Source organism: Rhinopithecus roxellana, chromosome 3 (genome assembly GCF_007565055.1).
Source record: "Rhinopithecus roxellana isolate Shanxi Qingling chromosome 3, ASM756505v1, whole genome shotgun sequence".
NCBI lineage: Eukaryota > Metazoa > Chordata > Mammalia > Primates > Cercopithecidae > Rhinopithecus > Rhinopithecus roxellana.
Window position 1 is genome coordinate 9,405,513 of NC_044551.1, and position 18,205 is coordinate 9,423,717.

The window sequence follows — 18,205 nt, forward strand, 5'->3', positions numbered from 1 at the left end:
GAATCCAACAGCGTATCAAAAGAATATCCTGTGTCTAAGATAAGGTTTGTTCCAGTAATGCAAGGATGTTTCATTATTAAGAAATCCAACATAATTCACTACATTAACAAATTAAAGGAAAATTGATAATTGCATCAATAGATATCAAAAAGGTACTTAATAGAATTCAGCACCTGTTTCTGATTAAAACTCTAAGTGAAAAGCACTACTTAAAAATAACAAAGTCTATTTATTCCCAGACAAGTACCAGCACCATTCTAAAATTATAAAATGCTAAAGCAGTTTTCATTAAAGTCAAGAAAACATAGAAATGTTCAAAATTAATCAGTTTTTTTGGAGATATTGTCCAATGCAGCAAAAAAAAAAAAAAAAAAAAAAAAACCCTAAATATAAAAACTAGAAAAGACTTAGAATTATATTATCAGTCAAAAGATAATTTTATTAGAAATGCTAAGAGTCACTCAGCTCACTGCAACCTCCTCCTCCCAGGTTCAAGCAATTTTCATGCCTCAGCCTCCCGAGTAGCTGGGACTACTGGCGCCCACCACCATGCCTGACTAATTTTTGTATTTTTTTTCTTTTTCTTTTTCTTTTTTTTTGAGACGCAGTCTCACTCTGTCACCCAGGCTGGAGTGCAGTGGCAGGATCTGCAAGCTACGGCTCACTGCAAGCTACGCCTCCCGGGTTCACGCCATTCTCCTGCCTAAGCCTCCCAAGTAGCTGGGACTACAGGTGCCTGCCACTGGGCCTGACTAATTTTTTGTATTTTTAGTAGAGATGGGGTTTCACCATGGTCTCGATCTCCTGACCTCATGATCCACCCACCTTGGCCTCCCAAAGTGCTAGGATTACAGGCATGAGCCACCACGCCCAGCAATTTTTGTATTTTTTGTAGAGATGGTGTTTCGCCATGTTGGCCAGGCTGGTCTCGAACTTCTGACCTCAAGTTGATCCACCTGCCTCGGCCTCCCAAAGTGCTGGGATTACAGGCATGAGCCACCGCACCCAGCCAAAACAGTTATTCTTTATAGTGATATTGTCCTCACATTCTTTATCTAGATGTGAATTATCATATTCTAATGTCCCCAAGTTTTCAGGCTTATCACTGCTTTCTGCCATGTACTAGCTGCCATATTTTGCTTCAAAGATGGCAGAACTTCAGTTTTTCTATATTCATCAAACATAACAATTATTTCAAAGTAGTTCAAAGCGTGGGATCATAGAGGAAAAAAGACTGTACAATTATCCTTTGATGACAATTAAAATACTCTTTCATAGGTTATACTTATCTATATTCTTTCTTGAACATTGAAATGTAAAACACAAAGTTTATATTGTTAATATAATAACCCTATCATGGAAAAGCAAATGGTTTTAGTTTTTTGTTTTCTTATGTAAATTTATATCCTAAATGATAGGAATCTCTAAATACATGCTTTTTAAAGTTAATCATATTGTATTTTAGTTGTCTTCTACTTTATTACCTATTTTTTAGTACATGTTATGTTTCTACAATCACCATTTGTGTCTCTTAATGATTGTATACAGTTGCACATGGCAGCTCTATTGTATTTGCTTAATCATTGCCCTATGTCGTATGTTAAAGTCATTGCTTGTTTTTGCTATTCTCAAGAATACTCTTCTAAAAATATTTTATATATACTTTCTGTATTCTTTTAAATTACTTTCTTTTTGGTGCAGTGGTGGGATCATGGTTCATTGCAGCCTCAACCTCCTGGTCTCAAGGGATCCTCCCACCTCAGCCTCCTGAGTAGCTGGGACTACAGGTGCACGCCACTACACCTAGCTAATTTTTTATTTTTGTAAATATGGGATTTTGCCATGTTGCTCAGGCTGGTCTCCAACTCCTAGGCTCAAGCAATCTGTCCACCTCAGCCTCCCAAAGTGCTGGGGTTACAGACCTGAGCCACCAGGCCCAGCCCTCTTTGTCTTTTTCATTGTAATTTGTTTCTTCAGTTGCTAGAAGAGGATAACCTTTCATGTTCTATTTCTACATTATGTTTTTTAACTTTTTTGTTATTTAATTTCTTTCTTTTCTTTCATTTTTTTTTTTTTTTTTTTTTTTTTGAAATGGAGTCTCGCTCTGTCATCTAGGCTGGAGTGCAGTGGCATGATCTCAGCTCACTGCAACCTCTGCTTCCCAGGTTCAAACGATTCTCACGCCTCAGCCTCCAGAGTAGCTGGGACTACAGGCGTGCCACTATGCCCAGCTAATTTTTTTGTATTTTTTGGTAGATATGGGGTTTCACCATGTTGACCAGGCTGATCTCAAACTCCTGACCTCAAGTGATCTACCCACCTCGGCCTCCGAACGTTCTGGAATTATAGACATGAGCCATCATGCCCAGTCTGTTTGACTCAGTTTTCTGAAATTTATATTGGCATGTGGTAGAAAGTGTGACTCAAGAAACTTTCCCCAATGTTGTTGTTCAAATATGCCAAATATTACATAATATTTTCTGGCTCTTACTGATGCATTTGTCTAACCTTAATTTATCACTTGCTTTTATTAATTATAAAATGTTATGATACTGTAATCTGTTTCTCAGGTTTCCTGTACTATTTTATTTACATTTCTTTTTTTATTTTTCTATAATGTTTTAATTTTATTATCTCATAATATATTCTAATGTCTAGCGATAGAATACTCATAATATTCCGACAAATATTTTGAGTTTATTTGGGGAATACAGATTATGAATATGGAATATATGTTTAACATTTAGTTTTATTCTTTCTCTTACTTTATCTAGCTTCGTTGGATACCACTACCTGGGAATATCCAGATGTCTGCAGACATTATTTCGGCTCCTTTGGGCAGTGGTCGAGTCTCCTTTTCTCCTTGGTGTCTCTCATCGGAGCAATGATAGTTTATTGGGTGCTTATGTCAAATTTTCTTTTTAATACTGGAAAGTTTATTTTTAGTAAGTATCCATATCATATGCTTTTAACACAGTACTTTCAAGTACAATTACTACTGTAATGTTAGTTCTAGCCTTAAATTCTAGGACTTGGGATAAATAAAATAAGAAGTAACATATATAATTTTGGAAAATATATTTTATTCAGTTTGCTTTCTGTGGTTGTGATCTCAAATATAGTGTACGCTTATTTCCAAACATTAATCTTTGAATGAATAATATTCCTCCAAAATCTTTAGTTAATATAAAAGATGTCTATAATCCAGCAGATCTTTTAAGTTTGTTTTACTAAAGAATTTGATATGTAGACTCTAGGGGAAACAAATTTCAGCCACTTATTTTCAACATATTAGGATAGAAGATTAGGAAGTCAAAGAATAATGGAATTTATGTGATAAATATGTTATTAATATTTACGTATCACAGAATTATAATTTACCCAAATCAGCTACTTAAATTCTGAAGAGAGTCTTAGAAATCAGTCCAAATACTTTTTATAATTTTTTTTAGGTTGGATAGAGGAAGTTCATTTTTTTACTTAATGAAATTTTTTTTTTTCTTTTTTTGAGAGAGGGCCTTGCTATGTTGCCCTGGCTGGTCTCAAACTCCGGGGCTCAAGTGATCCCCCCACCTCAGCCTCCTGGTTACAGGCTCATGCCACTGTACTGAACTGGAAGTTTATTGTGTAAGATACCAAACCTTTTTCCGTATAAAGGTTTTACTAAAGTTTTCACTAAACCTAAAGTTTAATGTATGTTTAGCAGCTTTAAATAAAACATATATTTAAAATCTGGATTTATGTGAAAACCAAATTTCAAAATAAGTCCTAACATAATCACAGCAGCTAATTTCCCTAAGAGCCTTTGAATGAGGGAGATAAATTCTATTTTATTTTAAACTTTAAAGAATAAAATTAACTTTATAATTTTTATTGCCAAGCATTTTTATTGTTTTTTTGGTTTTTTTGAGACGGAGTCTTGCTCTGTCACCCAAGCTGGAGTGCTGTGACACATTCTCGGATCACTGCAACCTCCACCTCCCAGGTTCAAGTGATTCTCCTGCTTTGGCCTTCTGAGTAGCTGGGGTTATAAGCGCCCATGATAACACTCAGCTAATTTTTGTATTTTTAGAGATGGGGTTTCACCATGTTGGCCAGGCTGGTCTCAAACTCCTGACCTCAAGTGATCCTCACACCTCGGCCTCCCAAAGTGCTGGCATTACAGGCATAAGCCACCACATCTGACCTCAAGCATCTTTATTGTTTTTAAAGAACTATGGAATATTTCAAACTACAAAAAAATGCAAAAGCTAATATAAATACCAGTATACTGACTAATGAGTTTTCGTGTCTCATTTGTCTTATTTTTATTAGATCTCTCTTTTTTTTTGGTAGAGACAGAGTGTCAGTATGTTGCCCAGGCTAGTTTCTACCTCCTGGCCTCAAGCGATTCTCCCATCTCAGCTTGCTAAGTGGCTTGAATTATAGGCACAAGCCGGGCGTGGTGGCTCACGCCTGTAATCACAGCACTTTGGGAGGACGAGGCAGGTGGATCACCTGAACTCAGAAATTCGAGACCAGCCCGGCTAACATGGTGAAACCCCATCTCTACTAAAAATACAAAAATTAGCTTGGTGTGGTAGCGCATGCCTGTGATCCCAGCTACTTGGGAGCCTGAGTCACAAGAATCTCTTGAACCTGGGAGGCAGAGGTTGCAGTGACTGAGATTGCGCCACTGCACTCCAGCCTGGGCAACGGAGCAAGACTCCATCTCAAAAAAAAAAAAAAAATTATAGACACAAGCCACTGTGCTTAGTTAGTTCTATATTCCTATAAAAAGAAAATATTATGGGTAGTGTGGAAGCCCCACGTGCACTCCTTCTCCATCTCATTTTCCTTCTCTTAATTTGGTGTTTATCAATCCCATGCACTTTTTGGACTTTTACTGCATGAATATAAGAGCAACATATACTATTTGGGGGTTTTTTGTTTTGTTTTTTTTGAGATGGAGTCTCACTCTGTCGCCAGGCTGGAGTGCAGTGGTGAGATCTCAGCTCACTGCAATCTCCACCTCCCAGGTTCAAGCGGTTCTCCTGCCTCAGCCTCCCGAGTAGCGGAGATCACAGGTGTGCACCACCACACCCAGCTAATTTTTGTATTTTTAGTAGAGACAAGGTTTCACCATGTTGGCCAGGATGGTCTCGATCTCCTGACCTCATGATCCGCCCACCTCAGCCTCCCAAAGTGCTGGGATTACAGGTGTGAGCCGCGGCGCCTGGTGGCTTGTTTTTAATCTATGCAAACGCTTTTGCAACTTGCTTTCTGTCTTTCATCATCTCTATTAATACACAAAGTTCATTCTTATTGTTTATAGCATTTAGTAATATGAATATACAACTTTTTTATCTGTTCTCGTTGATAAACATTTAATTTGTTTTCACTTATTGTGCAAGGCTTTATTAAACATCCTTATTTCTGTCTCCTTGTATACATGGCGGGGAGTTTCTCCAAGCTATGGACCTTATAGACACATTTCTGGAACTTAAGATATTCACATTTTCAACCTTACTTGAAATTGCAGAATTGTTCTTTATCATGCTTGTACCACTTACACTCCTGCCAACAGTTTATGAAAATTCCCCTTGTTCCACATCCTCACTCACACTCAGTATTATCAGACTTAAATTTTGCCATCAGGATGTGGTTTTAATTTGCATTTCTCCTCATAAGGAGTGGCATTAATCATCTTTTCTTAATTATATTGACCATTAAATAGCTTATTCATATCCTTTGTCCATTTTTCTATCAGGTTATTGGTCCTTTTCTTACCTATAGGAACTCTGTGAAGTTCGAATACTAACCTTTTATCCATTATTGCGTTGCAAATATCTTCTAATTAGTGACTTGTCTTCTCTTTTTATATGGTAGCTCTATGTTATTCAAAAGTTTTTTATTTTAAAATTACTGTTTTTCTCCATTATGATTCACAACTCTACCATATACATTTTAGAATCAACTTATCAAGTTCCACAAAATTCCAATCAGAATTTGATTGGAATTGCATTGATTTTATCAGTTGGTACACAGTACAGTAATTGATATCATTGCATATTGAGTTAGAATTTGATTGACATTGCATTGGATTTATTGATGTGGAGAGAATTTATATCATTTAGATACTGAGTCTTCCTATTCATGACTTTGGCATGGCATAGTTCTTTGTTTATTTAGGTTTTTAAATTTTTTTTGGATGAAGATCTTACATATCATTTTTTGGTGGACTTTTTCCTCGGGATCTTAACATTTTTTCTGTAACTATAGTTTTAATATACAAATATGCAGTATAAAAACTGTGTATTTTTTATAATAAAATATAAAAAATCTCAAACACATACAAAAAAACAGAATAGTAAAATTTCTCCTTACCTAGTTTAAACAGTTATCAACATTCTGTCATTTTAAAATCATCTATAGTAGTGTTTTTCAACCATTTTTTCATTATCGTCCCTTCAAGGAGCCTTTTAGATTTTTTTTCTGATCACCCCTCCCATGAAATTTTAATACCAAAGATATACTGTAAATCTCTTTATGAACTATATACATATATATGCTTTAATCTGTAAGAAGAGTTTCTTTCACCCCCTAAGAATGAATTTTGTCCCTTTTGAGACTAACATCACATCCATTAAGAAGACATAAACCATGCTACTCCCACTCCCCACCCAGTTCAACTATTAGTATATATATAGTGCTTCTTTTAGATAGAATTTACTCATTGAAATAAACAAGTCTTAATTATACATACATACATCTATACAACCCACACCTCCTTCAACAAATAGAACATTTCCATCTTCCCAGAAAGTAATGATATATTTTTGATTATACAGTCAAATTATTTGTTGCTATTATAAATTAGCAATATTAGCAAATATTTGTTGCTAATTACATCTTGAATGTTTTTTTTTTTTTTTTTTTTTTGAGACAGGGTCTCACTCTTTCACCCAGCCTCTGGGGTGCAGTGGTGTGATCACAACTCACTGTAGCCTTGACCTCGCCAGGCTCAGGTGATCCTCTCACCTGAGCCTCCCGATCTAGCTGGGACTACAGGCAAATACCACCACCATGCCTGGATAATTTTTGTATTTTTTGTAGAGACAGATTTCGTCATGTTGCCCAGGCTGGTCTTGAGCTCCTGAGTTCAAGTAGTCTGCCCGCCTTGGCCTCCCAAAGTGCTGGGATTACAGTCATGAGCCACCGTGCCCTGCCCCTTGAATGTTTATATTGAATCTAGCAAACTTACTGAACTCTTACTGATTCTAAAAATTTTGTAGCTGGGCATGGTGGCTCACGCCTGTAATCCCACCACTTTGGGAGGCCGAGGTGGGTGGTTCACGAGGTCAGGAAATCGAGACCATCCTGGCCAACACGGTGAAACCCTATCTCTACTAAAAATACAAAAAAATTAGCCGGGCGTGATGGCTGGTGCCTGTAGTCCCAGCTACTCGAGGCTGAGGCGGGAGAATGGCACAAACCTGGTGGGGCGGAGCTTGCAGTGAACGGAAATCATGCCACTGCACTCCAGCCTAGGTGACAGAGTGAGACTCCATCTCAAAAAAAAAAATAGAAATAAAAAATAAAAATTTTGTGGATGCACTTTGTATTTCCTATTTAAATAATCATATCATCTGTGAATTTAAAAAGCTTTCTGGCTGGGCTTAGTGGCTCACGCCTATAATCTCAGCACTTTGGGAGGCCAAGGCAGGCAGATCACCTGAGGTCAGGAGTTAGAGATCAGCCTGGCCAGCACAGCGAAACCCCGTCTCTACTAAAAGTACAAAAATTACCCAGGCGTAGCAGTGGGCCCCTGTAATCCCTGCTACTCAGGAGGCTGAGGCAGGAGAATCGCTTGAACCTGGGAGGTGGAGGTTGCAGTGAGCCATGATCGTGCCACTGCACTCCAGCCTGGGCAACAAGAGCAAGACTCCATCTCAAATAAAAATAAAATAAAATAAACCTTTCCAGTTATTTTTTTAATAGTTCATATATGTATACATACATTTATATTTATAGACATATGTAATTATATATACGTACACAGACACATATAAACGTGTGTGTATATGTATATATTGATTTTTTTTTTTAAGTGTGAAGTTGCATTGAAGCAGTGCCTGCGGATATTCTTATATTGTTCATAAGGAAATCTTTCTAATGTTTCACATTATGTTTGTTGTGGGATATCAGTTGTACCCTTTAATAATTTAAAGACACTCCCATCTGTTGTCTTATTAAGCATTTTTATTAAAGTGGTTGAATTTTATCAAGTACTTATTCTACATCTCTTGAGATAAAATATACTAAGAGACAATCAAGAGATTATCTTAATTAAATTTTCTCCTTTATCAATATGATGAATTAAGTGAATACAGTTTGTAAAATTTAAACCATCCTTGTATTGTGAGGTAAACTTAGTCATGACATATATTTTTCAAATGCCTTACTGGATTGAGTTTGCTTTTTTGGAGGGGTAGGAGCTAACATTTGTTTAGACTTTTTGTGTCTTTTCCTAACAAATATTGGCCTGTGGTTTTTCTTTTTCATGCTGTCCATGAGCCTTAGTGTGTTAGTTTCCCAAAGGTGCAGTAACAAATTACCATTAATATGCTTACAACAACACGGATTTCTTCTTTCGTAACTATGGATACTAGAGATGTGAAATCAAAGGGTGAACAGGGCCCTGGTCCCTCCTAAGGCTCTAGGGAAGAATCCTTCCTTGCCTCTTCCTAACCTTTGTTGGTTGCTGGTGGTCTCTGGCATTCCTTGGCAAGTAGGTACATCACTCCAGTTTCTCCCTCCATCTTCACATGGCCCTCTTCCCTCTGCGTGTCTGTGTCCAAATTTCCCTCTTCCTATAAATTGGGCTGGGTACGGTGGCTCATGCCTGTAATCCCAGCACTCTGGGAGGCTGAGGCATGTGGATCACCTGAGGTCAGGAGTTCGAGACCAGCCTGGCCAACATGGTGAAACCCTGTCTCTGCTAAAAATACAAAAATTAGCTGGGTGTGGTGGCAGGTGCCTGTAATTTCAGCTACTCGGGAGGCTGAGGCAGGAAAATTTCTTGAACCCGGGAGGTGGAGGTTGCAGTCATGCGACTGCACCCCAGCCTGGGTGACAGCAAGATTCTGTCTCAAAAAGATAAAAATAAAATAAAATAAAAGACATCAGTCATTGGCTTTAGGGCCCACCCTAATCTCTTATGACCTCATCTTAATTTGATTATATCTACAAAGACTCTATTTTTAAAAAGGTCACATTCTGAGGTTTCTAGTGGACATAAAATTGGGGTAAGAGGAATGCTATTTAACCCAGTACACTTTGTGTCAAGATTTTACTAGCCTTATTGTAAGTCTTTGGCATCAAGAAATTATATAAAGATTCATAAATTGCAATCTTAAATCACAAACAACCCTTGGAGATATTATAAAAACCCAGAGTACTACACTGTTTTTTTTTTAATTCTATCTTGAGAAACATACAGTGAATATGAATAATTCAACCATTTAACTTAGTTTTATGACCTTAAAACCTGGCCGGGCGCGGTGGCTCAAGCCTGTAATCCCAGCACTTTGGGAGGCCGAGACGGGTGGATCACGAGGTCAGGAGATCGAGACCATCCTGGCTAACACGGTGAAACCCCGTCTCTACTAAAAAAAAAAAAAATACAAAAAACTAGCCGGGCGAGGTGGCGGGCGCCTGTAGTCCCAGCTACTCGGGAGGCTGAGGCAGGAGAATGGCATGAACCCGGGAGGCGGAGCTTGCAGTGAGCTGAGATCCGGCCACTGCACTCCAGCCTGGGCGACAGAGCGAGACTCCGTCTCAAAAAAAAAAAAAAAAAAAAAAAAAAAAAAAAAAACCTAACCCAGCACCTTTTACTATCTTTTTCAAGTTTCACAACAAATACTTTTATTAATGCTTACTCAGGTTATAGAAGGTTAATATCAAACAGAATAAAGTAAATCCCCTGAGGCAAGTAAACACATTCTCTGCCTGTTCTCTTTTTCACTAGAATGATGAATGCTCAGCCATCTGCATGTGCTTTATTCTTTGTTACTTCCTTTAGTCTAATTCAGTGGTTCTTTATGTGCATAACAATTCGTATATGGCCTTAGATCTATAAAAGTATGTATTGTACTTTGTAAAAAAAAAACTTTAATTGATTTTCCAGGTAAGGTTAGCTGTGTATGAGTGTTGGTTTCCCCTTTTTGCACACTTTAGAACTGTACTTTATGTGAGATGTAACTTTAGTGTGAGTATAAAAGAAAACTTACATACATATCTTTATTCCGGGGCTTTAAACTATGGTTAATTCAGTGTTGTGGATAGATTTTTCTGAAATCTTCAATTATGTAAAGATTTTCCACAGTGGAACTGTGAAGCCATTAACATTATCATGCCTTATAAGTGAAGAAAACTGCAGAAGGTGAAGCTATGTTAACAGTGAAGTCGTCTTGGTTCAGTGTACTAGATTACTACATAGATATTAAAAGATTTTTATAGGCCGGGCGCTGTGGCTCATGCCTGTAATCCTAGCACTTTGGGAGGCTGAGGTGCATGGATCACAAAGTCAGGAGATCGAGACTATCCTGGCTAACACGATGAAACCTGTGTCTACTAAAAAAAATACAAAAAATTAGCCGGGAGTGGTGGCGGGCGCCTGTAGTCCAAGCCACTGGCGAGGCTGAGGCAGGAGAATGGCGTGAACTCGGGAGGCGGAGCTTGCGGTGAGCCGAGATGGCGCCACTGCACTCCAGCCTGGGCAACAGAGCGAGATTCCGTCTCAAAGAAAGAAAAAAAAAAGATTTTTATAAATAAAAGACCTTCGAGGGTAATAGATTTAGTATCTTTCATTCAGTGTTAAACTATATTTTTTCCTTTATTTTTAGATTTTATTCATCACATTAATGACACGGACACTATACTGAGTACCAATAATAGCAACCCTGGTAAGTAGTTTGGGATGTTTCTTTCTTTACTCTGCACCTTGCTCCAAAAAGAATTTAAGGTAGAACATGTGGCCTTATTTTAGGTAAATGATTAGTACAAAATTATTATGTTTACTGAGCTGCTACTAAATTGTTGGTAGTTAGTGTGTTTTTAAAAAAAGAACCTCCAAAAAGGCTGTGTTAATGTAACCAGGCAATAGGTTGTATTGATGTGAGCTAGGCAACATTTAGTTCATATTATACAACTCACAATTTTATCTACAGTATCCATATTTGCCTGTGAATAATCAATATTTTCAAGAACCTATATCACTATTAATTATATCAGATGTCTAGAAGCGTAGTTCTCAGTTTAACTTAGTTTTAGAGATCTGTTGTTTTAGTTATTAATATATAGGCTATACAAATTTGTAACCTGTAAAAGAATTCATTTTCTAGTAATAAACAGAGGTTAGTAACTAAATATGGAAAAATAAATTGAAGCTTTGGCTCCAAAAGAAATTAATTTTTTAGAAATTTTTCTTTATTTTTAAAAAATAAACCATTGTGGCCAATGGGTTTAATCCAATATGACAGTTACAGGGAAAGTGAATATAAACGTTAATATAACTTTGGTAACAGTTATGCTGTTAAACTTGAACATCACCTAAAGCTTTATGTATTTAGATTTCAGGGATACTAAACTGATGTCATGTTGATGGAGATGCACATTGATCACTAAGAGGATAATTCATTAAACACATTTATTAAACCTACTATGTGTCAGGAACTATTCTAGGCTCTGGGGATATAATAATGAACAGACAAAAGTCCCTCCTCTCATGAAGTTTACATTCCAGTATTTGCTACTCATTATCTTACTTTTCCCCCTAATTAAACCTGTCTTTTGTTAATGCTAGAAAGTCAGTGAGTAAAGTACTAGCTTTTATTCCTGTGGACACACACACGTATACCTTTGAATTATTATACTAAAATCTCTTGTGCCCTATCCCTTACTCAGAATTTTCAAAGAACCAAATAACATCCTTGTATTTAAAAAGAAAATTATTTTACTATACCTATTCTAATATTAATTGATGAAACTAGTTTACTAATATCTAAAGTTAATAGTACTTCTCCAGTAGGGAGTCAGTTCATCATTAAGGTAATAAATATTAATATCACAGTCACATTGATGATTTAGAGAACACCATCAGCAGTCAGTTTACTTTATATAGTGATATCTTATATCCAGCACTTCTTGATTTCTCTGCTAATGTTTATTTTGAACAGTGTAGTAAACAGTGAGAATATGAAACAATCCATTTCAGTTAATGTAAAAAATTTTAGCTACTGGGCATAGTGGCTCATGCTTTTAATTCTAACACTTTGAGAGGCCGAGGCAGGAGGATTGCTTGAGCCCAGGACTTTGAGATCAGCCTGGGCAACATAGCAAGACCCTGTCTCTACAAAAAAAAAAAAATTTAATTAGCTGGCCATTGTGGCATGCGCCTGCATTCCGAGCTACTCGGGAGGCTGAGGCAGGAGGATCACTTGAGCCTGAGAGGTTGAGGCTACAGTGAGCCGTAGTTACGCCACTGCCCTCCAGCCTGAATGACAGAGTGAGACCCTGTCTCAAAAAAAAAAATAAATTACAGCTAACATTTATTGAATGCCTATGTGCAGGCATTGCATTAAATGTTTTACAGCAACCCTAAGTGGTAGATACTGTCAACTCCATTTTCCAGGTGAAGAGACCAGGGAACATAGTAGTTAATTTCATCCAAGGACACCTAAATATTAAGTGGCAGAGTTGGGAATTCATTATTCAGTCAGTTAACTTCCATCCACAGCCTGTGCTCTTTTTTTTTTTTTTTTTGAGACAAGATCTCTCTCTGTTGCCTAGGTTGGCCTATAGTGGCATGATCATAGCTCACTGCAACCTGGTACTCCTGGGTTTCAGCAATCCTCCCACCTCCACAGCCCAAGTAACTGGAACTACAGTTACACATCCCATCCAGCAAAATTTTGTTATTCTTGTAGAGACAGGGTTGCCATGTTTTCTAGGCTAGTCTCAAACTCCTGGCCTCAAGTGATCCTCCTTCCTCAGCCTCCCAAAGTGCTAGGATTAGAGGAATGAGCCACTGTGCCCAGCTGCCATAGTCTGTGCTTTTAACCACTATAATTAGCACAAGAAAATTTCTGTCGAGAGCATAGAAGAAAAACACACTAAAATGTTGACTGAGAAGGAGAAAGAAAATTAAATGTTTGGCTTTGTGGCATGCCAAATAATGGATAGACAATAAAATTAAAAATAGAACTGACAATGAATATTCTTTCTCTTTGACAAATGATAAGTATAAGGGTTACTTAAGATGAGTATTTTCTATCTGCATTAAGAGTTCTTTACGAAGAACTGATTATTAGCAAAAACTCTATTGTGACATTAGAAACACAGTGAGAATGGCTGGTATTCTGTCTGATAACAGGAGAAATTGCCACTTGTAGATCAGTATGTAAGAAACATACATTTAGGCCGGGCACAGTGGCTCAGGCCTATAATCCCAGCACTTTGGGAGGCCGAGGCAGGCAGACCACGAGGTCAAGAGTTGGAGACCAGCTTGGCCAGCATGGTGAAACCCTGTCTCTACTAAAAATACAAAAATTAGCCCGGCATGGTGGCATGTGCCTGTAATCCCAGCTACTCAGGAGGCTGAGGTAGGAGAATCACTTGACCCCAGGAGGCGGAGGTTGCAGTGAGCCGAGATTGCACCACTGCACTCCAGCCTGGGCGACAGAGCGAAACTGTCTCAAAAAATAAATAAATAAAAATAAAGATAATATCTCAGAAATTTTAAAGATTCCCTCACTCTTATTTATTTTTAGGTGAAGGAGTACTAATATTCCTAAAATTAACCCTCTATTTTTTCCAGAAAGGAGACATTTAGGCTCCTGGGAAAAGTTAAGGTTGGTAGAGCAAGTGTCTGTCTCTAGAGGCAGTCATTTTCTGTTTTTTTGTTTTTTCGTTTTTTGTTTTTTGGTTTTTTTTGGTCATCTTCTCTAATCTGGTACTTTCCTATTGCAGTGATTTGTCCAAGTGCTGGGAGTGGAGGCCATCCTGACAACAGCTCTATGATTTTCTATGCCAATGACACAGGAGCCCAACAGTTTGAAAAGTGGTGGGATAAGTCCAGGACAGTGCCCTTTTATCTTGTAGGGCTCCTCCTTCCACTGCTCAATTTCAAATCTCCTTCATTTTTTTCAAAATTTAATATCCTAGGTAAGTAGTACCACTGAATTATGGAGACTTTGTGTAATAGAATACGTGGTGGAGTCTAGGGAAATATGATCTGATTGGGGAGTTACCTTCCAAGCCTGTTCATCTGTATTTAATTTGTTCATTCCTTTTTGTTTTGTTTTTTTCTTTTTCTTTTTCTTTCTTTTTTTTTTTTTTGAGACAGAGTTTCGCTCTTGTTGCCCAGGGTGGAGTGCAATGGCCCAGTCTCGGCTCACTGCAACCTCTGCCTCTGGGGTTCAAGCAATTCTTGTGCCTCAGCCTCCCAAGTAGCTGGGATTACAGGTGTGTGCCAGCACGCCCGGCTAATTTTGTATTTTTAGTAGAGGTGGGGTTTCATCATGTTGTCCAGGCTGGTCTTGAACCCCTGACCTTAGGTGATTGACCTGCCTCGGCCTCCCAAAGTGCTGGGATTACAGGTGTGAGCCACCGTACCTGGCAAGTTGTTCATTCTTATGATAACCTGATTTTTTCTATTTTTTTTATAGAGTTTGGCACGGAGAAAAGTGTAGATGACCAGTTTTGGTTTGGTTGTAGTTTTTTTTTTTTTTTTTGAGACACGAATTATTTGGTTTCTCATTCTAAACTTACTGAACAATTCTTCCTCATTTCCTCTGAGGATACAACTAGATGAAATAGATGAAAATTTCAGGAGGAGAGATCCAAATTGGATGTTATAGGAATTCTCAATTCTAATGGTTGGAAACAGAACTTATTAAGGAAGGTTATAGAATGTTTTTTCCTACAGTCTCTAAGAGTATTATGCAGGATTGTCACCTGACTTTGAACCTGGGAAATCATTCTCTATGTCAGGCTTCTTAGGTTTATTCTGCTTTTGCTCTCTTCCTCAGTGCTTTTTTATTTTTTCTTAGAACACTATTGCCTTCTTCAAGCAATAGACCTCTTTCTGTGAGCCCTGCTTTTCAAAAACCACTAAATGAATGTTTTTACTCCACTTAAAATGGCAAAAGGGGCCAGATGCGGTGGCTCATGCCTGTAATCCCAGCACTTTGGGAGGCCAGGGCAGGTGAATCACAAGGTCAGGAGTTCAAGACCAGCTTGGTCAAGATGGTGAAACCCCGTCTTTATTAAAAATACAAAAATTAGTCAGGCGTGGTGGCAGGCGCCTGTAATCCCAGCTACTTGGGAGGCTGAGGCAGAGAATTGCTTGAACCCAGGAGGTGGAGGTTGCAGTGAGCTGAGATCACGCCACTGTACTCCATCCAGCCTGGGTGACAGAACGAGACTGTATCTCAAAAAAAAAAAAAAAAAAAAAAAAGAAGATGGCAAAAGGAACCCCCCAGTGAAAGTTCAGATCTGGCTAACTAAAGACAAGGATATCATTCATAAGGAATTGATAACTCCACATAAACCATACAATTTCACCTCCTCCCTGTGGATGTGATCTTTGGCAGGCAATCTAGAGCATAAAATAAATAGATAGGCCAGGTGCAGTGGCTCACACCTGTAATCCTAGCACTTTGGGAAGCTGAGGCAGGCGGATAACCTGAGGTCAGGAGTTCGAGATCAACCTGACCAACATGGAGAAACCCTGCCTCTACTAAAAATACAAAATTAGCCAGGCATGGTGGCGCATGCCTGTAATCCCAGCTACTCGGGAGGCTGAGGCAGGAGAATTGCTTAAACCCAGGAGGCGGAGGTTGCAGTGAGCCGAGATCATGCCATTAGGCAACAAGAGCGAAAACTCTGTCTCAATAAGTAAGTCAATAAATAAATATATAACCCATCACATCAAGGAACAAGGCAGTGGCTTCTAGGTTTCCAGAAGACCAAAGGAAAAGTTAAAATTATTTTTCTTTGCCTGTCTGCCTCAGGTACAGAATTTACTGTAAGCTGCCATAGACACACAGAAGATGAAGAGTTGTGGTTATATAAGCTCTGCCGTCTTGTTTTCATCCTTTATGAATCAGCTAATCTCCAAACCGACAGTACTGCTTATATCACTCATTCGTGGTTTCCTGATTTGCTTGCCAACTTTTCTATGAAACAGATCTTTTAAAATAATATAAACTTATAGAAGGATTTGCTCAATTGGGCACAACAATCACCAGAGTTCCAACCAGGTTGATCGTTGATTCTCCAGCTCCTTAAGGATATTCTGCTTTTGTTCTTTTCGTTGGTAGTTTCCCTTTCTCTTAAAACCATAGCTTCATTAGAGGAATTAGCATCTAAGGCCTTCCTGAGTTTTCTGACTCTACTCCATAATGACTAGACTTAATTTCTTAAAAGGAATAATCTTCTGCCTTCTACACTACTAAAAAATTCTGAATGCCCATTTTACCCTGTATGTAATACCTGAGAATGGAGTCTGGAATCTCCATCTAGCAAGTAGTGCTACCCAGTCAAAACCTCATCTAGATACTAGATCAGGATTGTTCATGTATTTTGGCTTCTCACCTTTCTCAAATATGCTTTTGATCCATGTTCACTGCTTTTTTTTCTTTACCTTCTTACCATCTCACATTAAATACTGTGACAGACTGTCTCTAACACTTCCAATTCAAAGAATGAAAGTTAGTTTTATCCTATGTAATCCTACAATTTTATAGTGGACTCTCTGCTTATATCTTCTGCTTAAACTCAACTCATAAGTAAATGAAGCAGTTTTGTTTGCATTCAGCAATGTATGAGCTACCTTCATCTGATTCTTCTTTTCTTATTTTTTTTTTTTTCCTTTGAGATGGAGTCTCGCTCTGTCGCTCAGGCTGGAGTGCAGTGGTGCAATCTTGGCTCACTGCAACCTCTGCTTCCCGAGTTCAGGTGATTCTCCTGTCTCAGCCTTCCAAGTAGTTGGGATTATAGGCACGTGCCATCACACCTGGCTAACTTTTGTGTTTTTAGTAGAGATGAAGTTTCGCCATGTTGGCCAGGCTGATCTCGAACTCCTGACCTCAGGTGATCTGCCCACCTCGGCCTCCCAAAGTGCTGGGATTACAGGTGTGAGCCACCACGCCCAACCTGTCTGATTCTTGTTAGGCCTACTACATAGAGTTTTTTTGTTCTTTTTCTGGTAACTCCCTCAGCTTGTTTCTAGTCTTTAGATTCCAGCTGGGTGTTAGTGGAGATAATCAATGCAGGTAACAGTTTCCCACACTTTGCTGAGACTATGGAAACAATGCTTGATTTTAAAATAATCTGTAAAACACACAAAGATAATAAATGGTTTCTGAATTTTTTCCTCACAGGCACAGTATCTGTCCTTTATTTGATTTTCCTTGTCACCTTTAAGGCTGTTCGCTTGGGATTTCATTTGGAATTTCATTGGTTTATACCAACAGAATTTTTTGTACCAGGTGAGCTGTTTTGGCAAAATAATAAATTACAATAATGTGATCTTAAATTAACCATTGTTATGCTGTTCTAAAACAAGTAATGATTTTTTTATGCTGGGCATTTTTATAAATGCTAATAAGTGAAAAACAGGACTACAATTGAGATTATTTTGAGTTTCCTGCAGTTAGTGGTAACCAGGGCCCTTTGTCATTTCTACTTATTAGTTGAAGTTCATTTAAGTTATAGTGCGCTAATACTTGCACTTTCTGTGTTTTTCATCCAGCCTTTCTGATGAGTATATAATGTGGTATTACATTGTGGTTTTGTGCTTTTTAATTAAAAATTTTTATTGACATAAAATAGTTGTACATATTTAGGGAGGTACATATGATATTTTAATACCTCTATGTGTAGTGTTCCAATCAGGGTAATTGTGATATCCATCACCTCAAATTTTTATCTTTTTGTTGGGAACATACAATGTGGTTTTAATTTACATTTCTGTAATGATCAGTGGAGTTAGCAACTTTTCATATGTTTGTTGGCCATTTGGATTTCATCTTTTCTGAAGTGTTTCTTCTATCTTTCTATTTAACTGTCTGCTTTTTTATATTGATTTATAGGAGTTCTTTATACATTCCAAATATGAATCCTTTCTCAGATATGTGTAATGCAATTGTCTTCTTCCTGC

The 18,205-nt window shown here is 38.0% G+C and overlaps 1 protein-coding gene across 3 annotated transcripts in view; it reads left to right on the forward strand.

The window, feature by feature from the left end:
• The window catches only part of SLC38A9 (solute carrier family 38 member 9), an 85,264-nt gene that overhangs the window by 44,448 nt on the left and 22,611 nt on the right, over window positions 1–18,205 (forward strand). For all 3 annotated transcript variants that reach the window (XR_004056370.1, XM_010386470.1, XM_030927502.1), the window contains 4 exons: window positions 2,775–2,945; window positions 10,887–10,946; window positions 14,011–14,205; window positions 17,427–17,534. Coding sequence is in view for 2 of the 3 variants with exons in the window: in XM_010386470.1 (XP_010384772.1) it covers window positions 2,775–2,945; window positions 10,887–10,946; window positions 14,011–14,205; window positions 17,427–17,534 (534 nt within the window). In the remaining variant the exon portion in view is untranslated. The remainder of the gene's footprint in view (window positions 1–2,774; window positions 2,946–10,886; window positions 10,947–14,010; window positions 14,206–17,426; window positions 17,535–18,205) is intronic.